At 43.5% G+C, this 16,050-nt stretch overlaps 1 protein-coding gene across 4 annotated transcripts in view; it reads left to right on the top strand.

Moving 5' to 3' along the window:
* AFF3 (ALF transcription elongation factor 3) overlaps positions 1-15,244 on the top strand; it is a 554,454-nt gene extending 539,210 nt beyond the window's left edge. For all 4 annotated transcript variants that reach the window (XM_059658990.1, XM_059658986.1, XM_059658987.1 and 1 more), the window contains 5 exons: positions 2,901-2,972; positions 5,327-5,420; positions 8,195-8,244; positions 8,491-8,714; positions 11,616-15,244. In XM_059658990.1, the coding sequence (XP_059514973.1) occupies positions 2,901-2,972; positions 5,327-5,420; positions 8,195-8,244; positions 8,491-8,714; positions 11,616-11,737 (562 nt within the window). In that variant the 3' untranslated portion in view covers positions 11,738-15,244. The remainder of the gene's footprint in view (positions 1-2,900; positions 2,973-5,326; positions 5,421-8,194; positions 8,245-8,490; positions 8,715-11,615) is intronic.
* The last annotated feature ends 806 nt before the right edge of the window (positions 15,245-16,050 follow it).

The following is a 16,050-nucleotide window of genomic DNA, read 5'->3' as shown; positions in this document are numbered from 1 at the left end:
ACAAGAAATTTAACAATCTAAATGAAATGGATAAATTTCTAGCAACATACAGTCTTCTAAAACTGAATCAGGAAAAATAAAAAAAATCTGAATAGACCAATTACAACTAATGAAATGGAAACAGTAATCAAAAAGCTCCCAACAAACAAAAGTCCTGAACAGAATGGCTTCACAGTTGAATTTTACTAAACATTCAAAGAAGAATTAACACCTATCCTCAAACTACCCCAAATATTTCAAGAGGAGGAAAGACTCCCAAGCTCATTTTCTGAGTCCAGCATTTTCCTAATTTCCAAAAAAAAAAAAAAAAGGAGAAGGAGAAAGAGGAACACGGGTATCCTATATAAGGAAACTATAAAGAAAGAAAATTATAAGCTAATATTTGTGATGAACATAGATGCTAAAATCCTGAACAAAATATTAGCAAACCAGACCCAGCAATGCATTAAGAAGATCATACGTCATGATCAAATGGTATTTCTTCTGGGGATGCAAGGTTGGTACAATATGCACAAACCAATAAACGTGATACACCACATAAACAAAATGAAGGATAAAAATCACATAATCATATGAATAGATACAGAAAAAGCATTGAACAACATCCAGCAATGATTTATGATAAAAACTCTCATTAAAGAGGAAATAGAGTGAATATAACTCAACATAATAAAGGCCATATATAATAAATCTATAGCCAACATCATACTCAATGGACTGAAACTAAAAGCATTTCCCTTAAGATCTGGAACAAGACAGGGATGTCTGCTTTCACCTCTGTTATTCAACATAGTACTGGAAATCCTAGCCACAGCAGTCAGACAATAAGAAGAATTAAAAGGCATCCAAATTGGAAAAGAAAATGTAAAATTGTCATTATTTGCAAATGACATGATACTGTGTACTAGTATAGAGAACTCTAAAGATAACACCAAAAAAACAACTAGAACTGGTAAATGAATTCAGTAAAGTAGCAGGATACAAAATAAATGCCTAGAAATCTGTTGCATTTTTATACACCAATAATTAACAGAGAGGGAAACTAAGAAAACAATCCCATTTACAATTGCATCAAAACAATACCTAGGAATAAATTTAACCAAGGATGTAAAAGACCTGTGCTCAGAAAATTATAAGAAGATACAAATAAGCTGAAATGTACACCATGTTCATAGATAGGAAAAATTAACATCATTAAAATGTCCATACTACCTAATGCAATCTACAGAGTCAGTGCAATTTTTATCAAGATACCAATGGTATATTTCATATAACTAGAACAAATATTCCAATAATTTATATGGAATCACAAAAGACCTGAATAGCAATCTTGAGAAAGAACAAAGTTTGAGAAAGCACGCTATCTGATATCAAACTATAGTATAAGGCCATAGTAATCAAATTTGCATGGTACTGGCATAAGAACAAACATAAATCATAGGAAAAGAGTAGAGCCCAGAAGTAAACCCACATTTTTATGGTCAATTAATATTTGACAAAAGAAGAAAGAACATACAATGGGATAAAGATAGTCTATTCAATAAATGGTGTTGGGAAAATTGAATAGATACATGCAAAAAAAATGAAACTTGGCCACCTTCTTACACCATACACAAAAATAAATGCAAAATGGAGTAAAGACTTAAATGTAAGACTTGAAACCATAAAAGTCCTAGAAGAAAATATAGGCAGTAAAATGTTAGACGTTTCTCATAGCAACATTTTTTCTGACATATCTCCTCATGCAAGAGAAACAAAAGATTAAGTAAACAAATGGGACTACTTCAAACTAAGAAGTTTTAGTGCAGCAAAAGGAACCCTCAACAAAATGAAAAGACAACCTACCGAATGGGAGAACATATTCATCAATGATACATCTGAGAAGGAACTAATTTCCAAAATTTATAAAGAACTCGGACAACTCAACACTAATACAACAACCAGTCCTATTAAACAATGGCCAAAGGATCGGAATAGACACTTCTCCAAAAAGGACATACAGATGGCCAAAGGACATAAGAAAAGATGCTCAACGTCACTCATCATCAGAGAGATGCAAATTAAAACCACAATGAGATGTCACCTTCTGTCAGAAAGACTATCACCAATAAATCAACAAACAAGTATTGTGGAAGATGTGGAGAAAAGTGAACCCTTGTTCACTGTTGGTGAGAATGCAGATTGGTGCAGCCACTATGGAAAGCAGTATGGAGTTTTCTCCAAAAAAAAATTACAACTGGAACTGCCTTGTGACCCAGCAATTCCACTTCTGGGAATATATTCGAAGAAACCTGAAACACTAATTCGAAAGAATATGTGCCCCTATATTCAATGCATTGCTATTTACAATAGTCAAGATTTGGAAGCAGCCCAAGTGCCCATCAGTGGATAAGTGGATAAAAAAAAAAAAAAAAAAAAAAAGCTATGGTATATTTACACAAGGGGACACTACTTGGCCATAAAAAAAGGAAGGAAATCTTACCTTTTGTGACAACATGGATGGACCTGGAGAGTATTACACTAAGTGAAATAAGTGAGTCAGAGAAAGACAAATACCATATGATCTCGCTTATATGTGTAATCTAATGAACAAAGTATATAAACTAAATAGAAACAGATTCATAGAGAACAGGGGGTTGCAGGGCTGGGTGAAAAAGGTGGATTAAGCAAAAAAGAAACCCATAGACACAGAAAACAGTATGGTGATTACATAGAGAAAGGTGGGGTTCAATGGTGATAGGAGACTTGACTTGGGTTGGTGAACACACAGTGCAATATATAGATGATGTATTAGAGAATTGCATACCTGAAACTTATATAATTTTATTAAACAATGTCTCCGCAATAAATTTAATAAAAACTTTAAAAAATTTCTTTGGTTTTGTTTTCTTTTCCTCTAGGTATGCTATGAGACTAAAGACCCACTCAGGCCCCAATGCCACACCAGAGGATAAACAGCTGGCTGCGTTATGGTGAGTGCATCATATCGGCTTAAAACAGCCTGCCCAGCCTGGATGTCGTCATTGGTCATTGGTAAACCAGGTGCTGGAGCATAATGTTTTTCTAGTGCCTCTGACATGCAAAACCAAATGCAAGTCCACTGGTGGCCAGGGAGAGCCCGCCCACTGCTTTGCCAGCCAGGAGGTGCCTACTCAAGTATTGAAAATCAACAGGTCCATTAGGCAAGGATAGCTTCGTGTGTGTGTGTGTGTGTGTGTGTGTGTGTGTGTGTGTGTGTGTGTGTATGTGTTTTAAAACCAGGTAGGTTTGTGTTTTAATGATTTGAATGTGAATTGTGCCAAATGTAATTTCTCTTGTGTTGAACATTTTAGTTGCAATCAAAATAATTCATCTATCTCTTTACACATGGGATTAGTCTGAGCGAATGAAGATGACGCATTCAAGTCCTCAACGCATTAAACTGAGGAGCGGCTCATTACACTTTGATAATAACAGCTTTCCTTGTAAAATGTTAACCAACATTAATAGGTTTTTATTTCTATAACGGTTACACTAATAATGAATATGTGATTATAATAGTAATTTCCCTGTGACATCTTCTCAGTACACCTCCTCCCACGCCCACGAATCACAAGACACCTCTCTATTTGTTCCTTCGGTGACAGGGATCCAAAATGTTGGCCCCCAAAGGCTTACTTCCCTGATCTGCAGTGGACAATTGAGCCTCAAAAATAAATAAATAAATAAATAAATAAATAAATAAATAAATAAATAGCAGCAACATACACAAAAAAAGAGGGCCTCACATAGTTAAGCATCATCACATCATCTGGAGTTTGACCTGCTAAGAAGAGGCCGTTATATTGTATTGGGTATGTTGGTAATCTCCCAGGTCAACACCACACCCGAGTTAGCCAATAATTATGAGTGGAAAGCACCAAGCAAAAGAGCAAAAAAAGCACCAAGCAAAAAAAGCATTTCTCTAGAATCAGGGACATAGAAAGGGAATGGACTATTCTTGGGGGGGAAAGGGGTGAGGGGGATGCGGGAAGAGACTGGACAAAAGTCGCGTACCTATGGATGAGGACAGTGGGTGGGGAGTGAGGGCGGAGGGTGGGGTGGGAACTTGGAGGAGGGGAGTTATGGGGGGGAAAAAAGAGGAACAAATGTAATAATCTGAACAATAAAGATTTAATTTTTAAAAAAAGCATTTCTCGGAAATGCTTTCTGCACTCTTCAAACTTTAAATTTCATATTAGGGTTAATAAATTAATGATGATTAATAATTGGCATTATAGAAGGTTACTAATATGTAAATAATAAAATATATAAAATAAAATGTTAACTATTCTCAGCATAGAGTTTTTACTATTTATAAAAACACATAATCTGTTCCTTTATTTGAACTAATTGCAATTGAGTAAAATAGTTTAAAGGTAAAGGAATAAAAGCAGGTGGATGGTTATTCTTTCAGCAACACCGCTGGTGCGGGAAGTCCAGGGTGTCAGAGGGAAATCAGAGTGAGGTCACTCTGCCCCAAAACTCCCCTTAAGCAGTGAAAGCTATGAGCTGCAGCTTCCTCACTCCTCCGTGGAGAGACACTGTCCTCTAGTGGTGGCAGAAGAAATGGCCAGCCCCGTACCCCAACAAAGCAATAAAGCTATTATTAAATGATCTGATGCAGTGGTTCTCAACCTTCTGGCCCTTTAAATACAGTTCCTCATGTTGTGACCCCCAACCATAAAATTATTTTCATTTCTACTTCATAGCTGTAATTTTGCTACTGTTATGAATCGTAATGTAAATATCTGATATGCAGGGTGGTCTTAGGCGACCCCTGTGAAAGGGGTCGTGACCCACAGGTTGAGAACCGATGATCTGTTGGCAAATAAACTTATGGAGTAACCCCTTGAAATTGTGAAGTATACCTTCTGAACAAAAGGGAGATCAGACACTTACAGACATGTATATATGTATACTGTATATATAATGAGGATATAAATATTGAGTACTTGGAACAAGAAGATTTTTTGAGCCCTCGCCAGTTTGGCTCAGTGGATAGAATGTTGGCCTGCAGACCAAAGTGTCCTGGGTTCAATTCCAGTCAAGGGCACTTACCTTGGTTCCAGGCTCCTCCCCTGCCCGAGCCCTGGTCAGGGCTCACGCAGGAGGCGACCAATCGATGTGTTTCTCTCACATCGATGTTTCTCTGTCTTTCCCTCGCTCTTCCACTCTCCCTAAAAATCAATGGAAAAATATCCTCAGGTGCAGATTAACAAAAAACAAAAAAAAAAGATTTTTGAAAAGTCTTGTTTGCACAGGACACTCTCGTGCCTGCAGGGCTCATCTCTCTTCTTCCCTGCAGTTACCGATGCCTGGCTCTCCTGTACTGGCGGATGTTTCGACTCAAAAGAGATCACGCTGTCAAGTATTCAAAAGCACTTATCGACTATTTCAAGGTACTGTCTGGCTATCGGGGGACATGGTTCCCGTATTTAGTTATCTCCCTACCAGGGGCGTTTTGAGGACAGGATCCATTGCTTTGGGGAGAATACAGGAGCCTTCTGACCCATTTGTGACATGTTCGTGGTGCACAGGGCTGAGCATGGCCTTGAGAGCCCCCTGCCTGGAGCCCGGGCATTCCGATGGCCTCCAGGGAAAGGAGATTGAGTTCCCACTTCCGTGTCGTAGGAAATGCATCTTGGTATTTCACACAGATTCCTCATGTGCACCTCGAGCTTCTTCCTTTTGGAAGTAACTACTTAGAACATCTTAGCTAATTCCAGTAGCTACTTTAATTATTGATGAGGGTGTTATTTAAAATGGTAAGAAATGGCTTGTTGGAACTCAGAGGCACTAGCAATATGTAAACACAAAGATAGAACTTTTATCTATCTCAGCAAATGAAATCATTTTCACTGGGAAAATAAAACAAAAACACTTTTGTGATGTAGACTTGAAGTAATAATTAATTTGAGATTTGGGGCCTCTTTACTGTCTATCTGTCTATAGGAACAAGAAATTACACCACCTCTACCTCCACCAACCCATGCACCACCATCATTTTAGACCCTTTATCCCCAGCCCCACTTAGAGATTATCTCTGGTGACCAGGCTGAGTTGGGGTCTGCGGGCTGTATGCAGCGTGCCACCCCCTTCCTGGTCGTGCCTGAGGAGTAACCAGGTGCTAAGCCAAGAAGGGAACAGTCTTGTCTAACATTAAGCCTTTCCCTTTATTTTGGGCACCTAAGGTCAAGATAAGTCATTTTAAAAATGTTAGAATCTAAGAACTAATACTAACGAGAATTATTACAGTCAAGAAAAATGCTTCACTGAGAAGGAATCTGAACTCTGCAGGCCACAGCGGTTACCCCAGAACTTGAAGGAATACAAGAAGTTCTTAGTGTCCGTATACAGTCCTGAGTGTGTGCGCAATGCAGAGAGGACACACTTAAAAGCAGAGTTTCCCCTCCAGGAGTTCCCGGTAGTCACCCTTAATCAAAGGCTTTTTAAATGCTCCTTAAAGTCCCACGATCATGGACCTTCAGGTAACACTGACAAATTGTCCGCAATGACTGCTTTATCGGTACAGAGCTGTCTGAACAGAGGACTTTGTTCCCTGTGTTTTAACAGTCACGGGGCCTGGTGGTCAAGGAAGAGGCCTGATGGCAAGTGACAGTTGCCACACACAAAGCCACTTCTACCATCTTGATAGCACCCCCACTGGAGTCTAAGACTCAGTCTCCACTTCGTGAAGTTCTTTCTAACCAAAAGCAATGCTTTGTGTCTAGGGAACCAGGCCAAGGCTGTTTTCTTGTCTCAGGAAGGAAAACTCACGTCAGTATTGTAGAGACTTCTTAACCCTCTCCCAGACCAGGGACAGAGGGAAGCTCACACCAGTATACAGAGACCTCTTCCCTCTAACAGGCCAGGGACGGAGGGAAGCTCACACCAGCGTATAGAGACCTCTGACAGGCCAGGGACAGAGGGAAGCTCACACCAGTATACAGAGACCTCTTCCCTCTGACAGGCCAGGGACGGAGGGAAGCTCACACCAGCGTATAGAGACCTCTGACAGGCCAGGGACAGAGGGAAGCTCACACCAGTATACAGAGACCTCTTCCCTCTGACAGGCCAGGGACGGAGGGAAGCTCACACCAGCGTATAGAGACCTCTGACAGGCCAGGGACAGAGGGAAGCTCACACCAGCGTATAGAGACCTCTGACAGGCCAGGGACAGAGGGAAGCTCACACCAGTATACAGAGACCTCTTCCCTCTGACAGGCCAGGGACGGAGGGAAGCTCTCACCAGCGTATAGAGACCTCTGACAGGCCAGGGACAGAGGGAAGCTCACACCAGTATACAGAGACCTCTTCCCTCTGACAGGCCAGGGACGGAGGGAAGCTCTCACCAGCGTATAGAGACCTCTGACAGGCCAGGGACGGAGGGAAGCTCTCACCAGCGTATAGAGACTTCTTCCCTCTAACCGGCCATAGACGGAGGTCCCAGAAGTCATCGTTGGCTCTCAGAGGGTCTGTCTGTAGGTTCAGGAACTTACCTCACCAAAGGCAGAACTTCTTGTAAATGCCCAATGCAGACAACTGGCTTGGGAAACATATCCTCCCTAGTCAGGATATTCAGGAAATCAGAATTTTTGAACACCCTACCTGTCAAGGAAATATATTTAAATCTGTCCTTTTAGAAATCTTCAAGAGGAACTTTCTTTAAGAGAAATACTTTTAAGTCTCATAAGTTAAAATAATACAAGTTGATGTCTCATATTTCCAGGCATTAAATGTATGCCAACGGTTCCTGCAGATATGCCCTACATTTCAATATGAGGTGTTCTCATGGGGGACAGGAGGTCTGGTCTTTTTTCTTTTTCAGAAAAATTAAGCTAGTTTCAGGTGAAAAAATTAAACTGGCTCAGGATTCAGCAGACCCTCTGGATTATGATTTAATTTGATACATTGCATTTGGTGCATGAAATCCCAGGCTACTGGATAAGCTCTTGGCTTTAGCCGATTGTGGAACCCAGCAGGCCGGGCAGGTGTCCCCAGAGAGAGAGCCAGTAGCCTAGGATTTGCGACTTCCCAGATTCATTTCTGGGAATCTGCATTTTCTCTGCAATGTCAGCCATTACTAATCTCAGCCATCACCTGAGAGCATGTTATTGTCAGCTCTGTAAACCTACGCAAATGGTTCACTGTCCATGTTTCTATTTTCCTGCAGAATTCATCTAAAGCTGCCCAAGCCCCATCTCCATGGGGAGCCGGTGGAAAGTAAGTTCATTTTTCCTTTATTTCTTTTTTTTTCTTTTTTTCTCATTCAGCATTTTATTTTTTTTTAATTTCTTTATTGATTAAGTTATTACATATGTGAGTAAGTTCATTTTTCCAAAGTAAAGGCGATAAACGAGGCACTGCCTGGTGCTGGGCAGTGTGCCACTTTGCTTACGGTGCCCTGGGACTGGCCCGCCTCACCGGGAACCAGCCTCTCCACCTTGGTTTTCTTGCTCTCCCGTCCAGGAGCACTGGAACCCCATCCCCCATGTCCCCCAACCCCTCCCCCACCAGCTCCGTGGGATCTCAGGGGAGCCTCTCCAATACCAGCGCCCTGTCCCCTTCGACCATCATCAGCATCCCACAGCGCATCCATCAGATGGCAGCCAATCACGTCAGCATCACCAACAGCATTCTCCACAGCTACGACTACTGGGAGATGGCAGACAACCTGGCCAAGGAAAACCGAGGTGTGTGCCTTTGGGGGGTGTGTGCGTGCCTGACCACAGCTCAGGGAGACAACCTGACCTTGGGTGTCACCACACAAGTTGTCATCATTTACCGAAGAAGAAATCCTAGAAGCTGTCACCTACTGCGTGAAACTTCCCGACCTCTCCCCTCACTCAGGCCTTAACCCACCTTTATCTTCACTGTGGAAGATTCCACATCCTATATAATAAAAGGCTAATGTGCAAATTGTCCCCTCGACCTGGAGTTTGACGGGTGGGGGGGGGAGCCAGCCAACCACCCGCAGCCCCTCCCCCCGGCTGGCCCTGCCCCTGATCAGGGTCAGCCCTGATCAGGACAGGCCAGCAGGACCCCACCTGTGCACAAATTCATGCACCGGGCCTCTAGTAGAGATGATAAAGACACAAGTAATGTGCAAAGATACAGATCTGTAGATACAGACATAGATGTGCACACACATGTTCTTCTCCCTGCTGACAGTGAGCTCCTTGAAGACAGACTCTGTTTCATCCGACTTTGTATTCCTAAGACCTGCACCGAGCCCAGGACACGGCTGAGGTCTGAAACATTGAATGAATGAATTAATGAGTGTGAATGTTACTGGCTTTTTAAGTGATAGCTGCTTACAACTGAAAAAAAAGTGTTTACATGAAGCAATAAGTTCCATTTCTTTTTAAATTTTTTTTTTTTTTTACTGATTAAACACAGAGTGCATGTTTATTGTGGCTAAATTTATAAAGTACAGAAAACTGTTGTAGAGAAAAAAAGATTTTTATATCATCAGTAATCGTACCACCAAGAAATAATTACTGTTAACATTCTACTGAAGTCTCTTCTAGTCTCCTCCAAATATGTGTGATTTTTACCAAAATAAGGTCATAGTATATCTACAGTGTTATGTCCTGTTTTGTTTTGTTGTTGTTGTTTAATAGTATATCAGGAATTTTCTCATGTTACTAACTAGTTCAAAAACACCCTTTATGTTGGTTCTATACTAGTGTCAGAACAGTGGTTATACAATCATAAAGTATGATTTCTTAGGCCATCCCCCTGTTGTTGGACATTTAGGTTATTTCCAATTTTTTCCACTATTACAAATAAGGTTATGATAGTTTTGCATAAGTCCTTTTCCATATTTTTTATTATTTTCATAGGAAGGAGTTACAGAAGTAGAATTTGGGGGTCAACAGGTATACATTCTTTTAAGATCTATAGTGTTATACTAGAGGCCCGGTGCATGAATTCGTGCATGGGTGGAGTCAGGCCACCCGCCCCAATGGGGGCTGATCAGGGATGGGCAGGCAGGAGGGAGGGGCCGAGGGAGGATGGGGGGCCGATCAGGGCCCTGATCGGGCTGGCTGGCTGCCACAGTATGCTTCATAGTGACCGGTCATTCCAGTCACTTGGCTTTTATATGTATAGATATCTTGGTATATATATTGTTAATTTTTCTCCCAAATGATTATACCAACTTACTACTTGGGTGATAGTGCAAATCCGAGGTCACTTTCCAGTCATTGAATGCACATTTGGTGCCATGACAGCGTAAAGCCTCTGAGGACAAGACCAGGCTGTCCACGGTGTGACGAGGAAGTTACAGCATGGATAGGCAGTGGGGCCTGAGCTCATGAAACGGATGAGAAAGCCAGGTAGCACATGACGTGCAGCCCAGAGGTGCTGACCCTGAAAATCCACTGGGAAGCCGGCATGGAACAGGATTTTAAAAAGCAAATAGTAGTTGAGTAGCTGAGATGGAGTGGGGAGGGTGTCCCAAGTAGACAAAACAGAAGGACAAATGTATAAAAATGTATGCGGCCAGTATGGGACATGCTGAGCAGGCCTAAGCTCTTGCACTGGCAGCGGCCTACTCGACGGCTCCTCCGTGAGGGCCCAGGGGCACATGTCTAACGGGAAGTCAGTATTGTTTTTCTGACCAGCTCCCCTCACGGTTCTGCTCCGGCCCCTGCGTGGCTACCTTCCCAGCCACCTGGACCTGGCATCTCCCTCACCCCTCCCCGGCCTCCCAGCAGGCCCTCGTTCCGCATGTGTGCATATGAGCACCTCTGAAAACGTCTCCGAGGCACTTCTTTTGAAGGAGTGTTGCTCCGTGATCCAGTTACGACGACGGCATAGCAGCCCTGTGGAGGTACTTGTCCCTCCCGGCTGTGGACTCTTGGCACACTCCCTATCTACCCTGCTGCACCTAGCACAGGGCCTTGGCACAGAGGACATGTTTAATGAAAGGACCAGCCCAGAGAAAGTCCAAGGACTGGGAGCTGTTTCACAGCTGCCTCCGATTTGCTGCCTGGAGCCTGGAGCCTCCTCCATGGGACTCGTGTCAGTGCAGCACCCGCCTCAGCTGGATCGAGGGGGGGGCGACAGAGACACAGCCCACGTCCAGAGCGGGAAGTATTGCTGCTCCAGGAGAGTGTCCTGGGGAAGTCAGGTTTTTTGCTGTTTGGCAAGTCAAGGAGGGGTGGGGGGCCATCCGGCCCGCGGGCCCTATAAGGCCGGCAAAATCATCTGGTCCGGCCCTGCCAAGGCATTAGGGGTGAGTTTATTAAACGCAGCAGGCTGATTTTTAAGTTGATAACTTTGTGTGGCCAGAGAATGATGGTATCAGTATCCAAATGGCCCTGGGCAGAAACAAGGTTCCCCACCCCTGGGCTAAGTAAACGTTACTCATTTGAATTAAAAATTGCCCATAGAGTGACTATTTGGATGAAAGCCTGAGTTCTGTACCTTTGTGTTTCATTCTGTTCAGTGGGATGCTGAAGTCGCATGATGGAACAGAGAAACTTGCCTACCTAGGGCCACGAGTGGAGTTTCTTCTTAAGTCACTTGGGTCCCAGGGTAGCACACGTAGCGTGCGTGACGCTCTAACCACTCTGTCTGTCCCCTAGAGTTCTTCAACGACCTGGATCTGCTCATGGGGCCGGTCACCCTGCACAGCAGCATGGAGCACCTGGTCCAGTACTCCCAGCAGGGCCTGCACTGGCTGCGGAACAGCGCCCACCTGCCGTAGGGACCGCGCCCTGCGGCCGCACTGTGCTCCCACCTCCGTGGACAGCTCAATGTTTCTGGACACTGTGCTACTGACATTCCCAGCCACAGCATTTATCAAACCCAGTGAATATTTTCTCAGCCTCGAACAATGGTCTTTTCCCAGGGCATGTGTGCCTGTATGTGTGGGTGTAGAAGCAGCAGCCTGTGTGTGTAAGAAGCACAGCTCTTAAAACCTATTTTCTTTGTCTAGTTTCCATAATCCCAGGCTAGACAAAGTGGTCAGAGGTTTCTGATTAGAGGAAATACACTTACACACATACACACACACACACACACACACACACACACACTTTCTACTTCAAAGCTAAACCATGACTTTTTAGAACATTCAACCAAAATCTCGCGGTGAGTTCACAGGTGCAGCACACGCAGCACACCAACAGCCTGACTGCCAGTCAAGACGACCTAGTCCTTACGTTGTTGGTGACTTCCAGTGTTGATATACTATCCCCACTTACCCTCTGGTCGTACGTGTTCATGGGTAATTGAATAATGAACGTCAGTCACGTTTTGCTGGATGTTTACTAGGTTGCATGTTACCAAATGCCCTGCCTTTCATGTACTACTCGCCCCCTCCATCCAACTTTATCATCAGCTAAATGCGTGGTGAGCAAGTGGATCAACTGCCCTGCCCCCATCGTGGTCTGAACCTGGCGCAGATGTTCGGTGAGAACTCAGTGCTTTTGGAAGCGAGCCAGCCAGCGCTCAGGCAGCCACGGCTGCGTTTGGGAGCCCCGTTAGGAACTGGAACCTCCTGCACCTGCAACAAGCCCGCCCTGCGCAGGTGTTTCTCCTTCCTGCCCCTGTGGCACCTGGCTGGGGAGCCTTGCGGCCCTTGTCAGTCTTTTAAATGTGGCGATTTTTTAAGCCTTTTCTTTCCACGATAGCTTTCTTACAAACGTCTTGGCCAAATCAGGACACTACCCCAATTGCCCCTTCGCCGGGAGTCTGTGTGTGTTGCTTATCGGACTGAGAGCCCCGAGCTCCTGACGATGTCTGATGCTCTCAGGCCTCCTGCAGAATGTGCCACGTTAATGCATTTTGAACGGGGGCACGTGTGGGGCTCTGGTTAGCTGCCTGCTTACCGCGCAGGGTGCGTTCTTCCTGCCTCGGTCGCGGTGCTGTTTGGGGTAGCAGCCCCAGAACGTCTCGCTCACGCCCTCTGTGTCTGGTATGTTTACGTCTCGCCCTTAACTCTTTTTTTTTATTATTAAGTTTACATTTTAATTTTTTGACACCTGTTTACAGTTTTTGTCTGAAACTTGTTTATTTTATAGTCCCCTGTCATGTCCTAGATTTAGTCTTCTTATTAAATATATTGGGATATAAAATTATTGCTTAAAAAGAAAAACTTCTGGGAGAAAAAAGGATGTACTTTGCCATATTTTAAAAACAAAAACAATGTCCCTGAGGCCTCTCACTTGACCATATTGCACCAGGCTGTTCTGAGAAAGACGGTGGTGCGGTTTACGGAGCGCCCCCACCCTTTCTCCAGGGGGCGGTGGCGCCCAGCATTTATAACAGATACTCGTGTGCTCTCGCCAACGGTCAGTTGGTCCAGTTTCGATGTTGACATTGTCAGCCTGATGGATAGTGGAAGTAAGATTGCTGTAATTCCCTAGCTCTCGGCACTCTTTCACAACTGTACAAGTGATTGATCTGTGCGCATGGTGACCCGAAATTAACTTAGAAAGAGCAAGTGAAGGGCTTATGAAATTGGCATTTGACTTTGGCCTTCAAGCATCTGCACTGCTCAGAGAGTTTGTTTTACTTTTATCCAGCCGAGGGGTTTGTCACACCCTCTCGCTAGTCCTTGTGGGTGGAGTTCATGATCCCATTCATGTTGGGAATTTCAGTCTAACTTAAGAAATTGTGAACTGGTGGGGGGGGGGGGTGTTTGTTTGTTTGTTTGGAGGACTGAGGCTTAGTTCTGCTTGCTCTTGCTGAATTCCGCTGAAATGTTCAAACTCTCACATAAGGGGTGACCCTCAGGTGCGTCCCCAGGTGCTCTGCTGGCCTCGTCCGTCTTAAAGCTGCAGGCCTGTGTGGTATCTACGTGGTGTGCTACCCGTGAAGCCCCATCTACACACACAGGTGGCCTCTGGCATTTTACCAGTGTTTTGAAGACCATGTTTCCCAACAAAACCTGTCGTTGTGGGGGTGGCCTTCCGTTTCATCGTGGAGCATGATGGGGCAGTGTGTGTGAGCTTGGAAGAGATGATTATGGTAAGGAGCCAGCTTCTTATTGTTGCGTGTGAAAGTCATTCATAACTGTTCCTTTTATTTAGTTTTGTTCAAAGTAGAAATATATTTCTTGCATTTTCTGATTATAAGAGCAATACATGCTTCAATGTAAAAATTCAGACAACACGGAAACGTAGAAAGTAGTAGTAAGTCCCACCCCAACCTCCCCCCACCCCCAAGCAACCACTGTTCACAGCTTCATGTCTGTCCTTCTAGTGACTCTCCTGTTTCAACATGTACTGTCCATTATTATGTCTTTCTTTTTGGAGACATATTTCCTTAGCCGTTCAGCACAAGTCAACTGACCTATCCTTCCGTGACCTGAACGGATGCCACCCTTTATCACAATGTAATCAAATGCATTCCTGATCAACATGTGGGATTTGTGACTGCTCTACACAGATCAGACTTATGTGCAGAGTTGTGCCTGGAAAGAGAGGTTTGGTTAAAACAGATATTTCTGGAAACTTTCCAATTACAAATGGAAACTCGGACCCACGATCTAATGAGGAATGTACTGGAAAAATAATCTGAAAAGCTGACAAATTGTGTACTAGATTGAACGCATAGAACGCAATGCAATGAGACTCCCTGCACTAAAACTTACCCAGTGTGTGCAACACTGATGCGTGTATTATATAACAGTGATGTGTACATTTCTGAAATCCCATGCATACGATACACAGTTTGTATAAATGCATACATTTAAAAATATATATGTACAATACAGCTACCATGAGACTGTAGTACGCCTGAAGGGTATGACTAGTGCCTAACATTGAGTGTAAGTCACTGCGTGTTCGCATCACCTTGGAAGTACGGTAATTGTTATAAAATTAATCAGTGCAACCAATATTATTTATGAATCACATCTTTGAAACTGTGCAGTAGTATATACATATATATTTTTAAACAACATTTTTCACAGTTTTCCAGAGTTACTGTTGAAATCTGTATCACCAAAAAAAAAAAAAAAAAAGCAAGATTTTTTTAATGATGTAGACACTCTTCAGACCCAGTAATCTGTGTGTGATTTCCTGTTTGTAGATACCCAAGAGACTTTAGCAGTCACCAGCCTTAATGCATGTACAGGATATTATTGTGACTTAATTTATCTGCAGTTTTTAATCCATGTGAAATTGGAATTTATAAAATGACTTGGATTAAATATGTCTGCCTTTCTAAGGTTGCAAATGTTACATTAAATGATTTATGTTGTAAATGAGAGAAATTGAGTTGTACGTAAAAAACATCTACCAGTTTCTGTGACTATTTTTACAAGAAAACTTTAGACTCAGAATATGTTCAAGTAAGTTTTCTGGTCCCCAGATCATAATCTCTTTAGAAGTGACCTTGTTTTGTGAGTTTGTTTTTTGTTTTTGTTTGTTTGTTTTTTTCAGAGAGGAAGGGAGAGAGAAACATCAGTGAGGAGAGAGAATTATTGATTGGCTGCCTCCTGCACACCCCCTACTGGGCATCGAGCCTATAACCCAGCCATGTGCCTCTGACTGGAATCGAACCTGGGACCCTTCAGTCTGCAGGCCAACGCTCTATGCACTGAGCCAAATCAGCTAGGGCTCCCGAGGTTTTTTTAACAGCTAACACAGGTTATCAATACTCAGTCTAATATTTTTCATGAGGAAAAAAAGGTATGCTTTTCTTCATTACACCTGCACATTGCTACTTGTCTTTCCCAGCCCACACACAAGCCTGCACACACACGGGGGAGAACACACCCACGTGTTTCAGGAAACGCTGATTAGAAATTGACTTTGATGACCGCATGGACACCTCCAGCCAGCGCCCAAGACGCTGTCCTACCCAGCATCCCTTCATGACCAAGTCCATTCCCTGCCTTGTGTTCCAGGATTTTCCAGCTCAAACCAGCATGGTGAAATAATGTCCGCAATATCTGGTTGAGTAGAATAAAAGACCTTTGAATTAGCAAAGATGAAAATATTAGACCCGTGTCCTGCCATGGTCTGTCCCCCTGTGCAGGAGGCTTTTTTGTTCACCTGGTTTTCACTC

Source organism: Myotis daubentonii, chromosome 12 (genome assembly GCF_963259705.1).
Source record: "Myotis daubentonii chromosome 12, mMyoDau2.1, whole genome shotgun sequence".
In the NCBI taxonomy this organism is placed as follows: Eukaryota; Metazoa; Chordata; class Mammalia; order Chiroptera; family Vespertilionidae; genus Myotis; species Myotis daubentonii.
The sequence above is the reverse complement of the archived record's forward strand: the minus strand, read 5'-3'. Positions and strand labels throughout refer to the sequence as shown.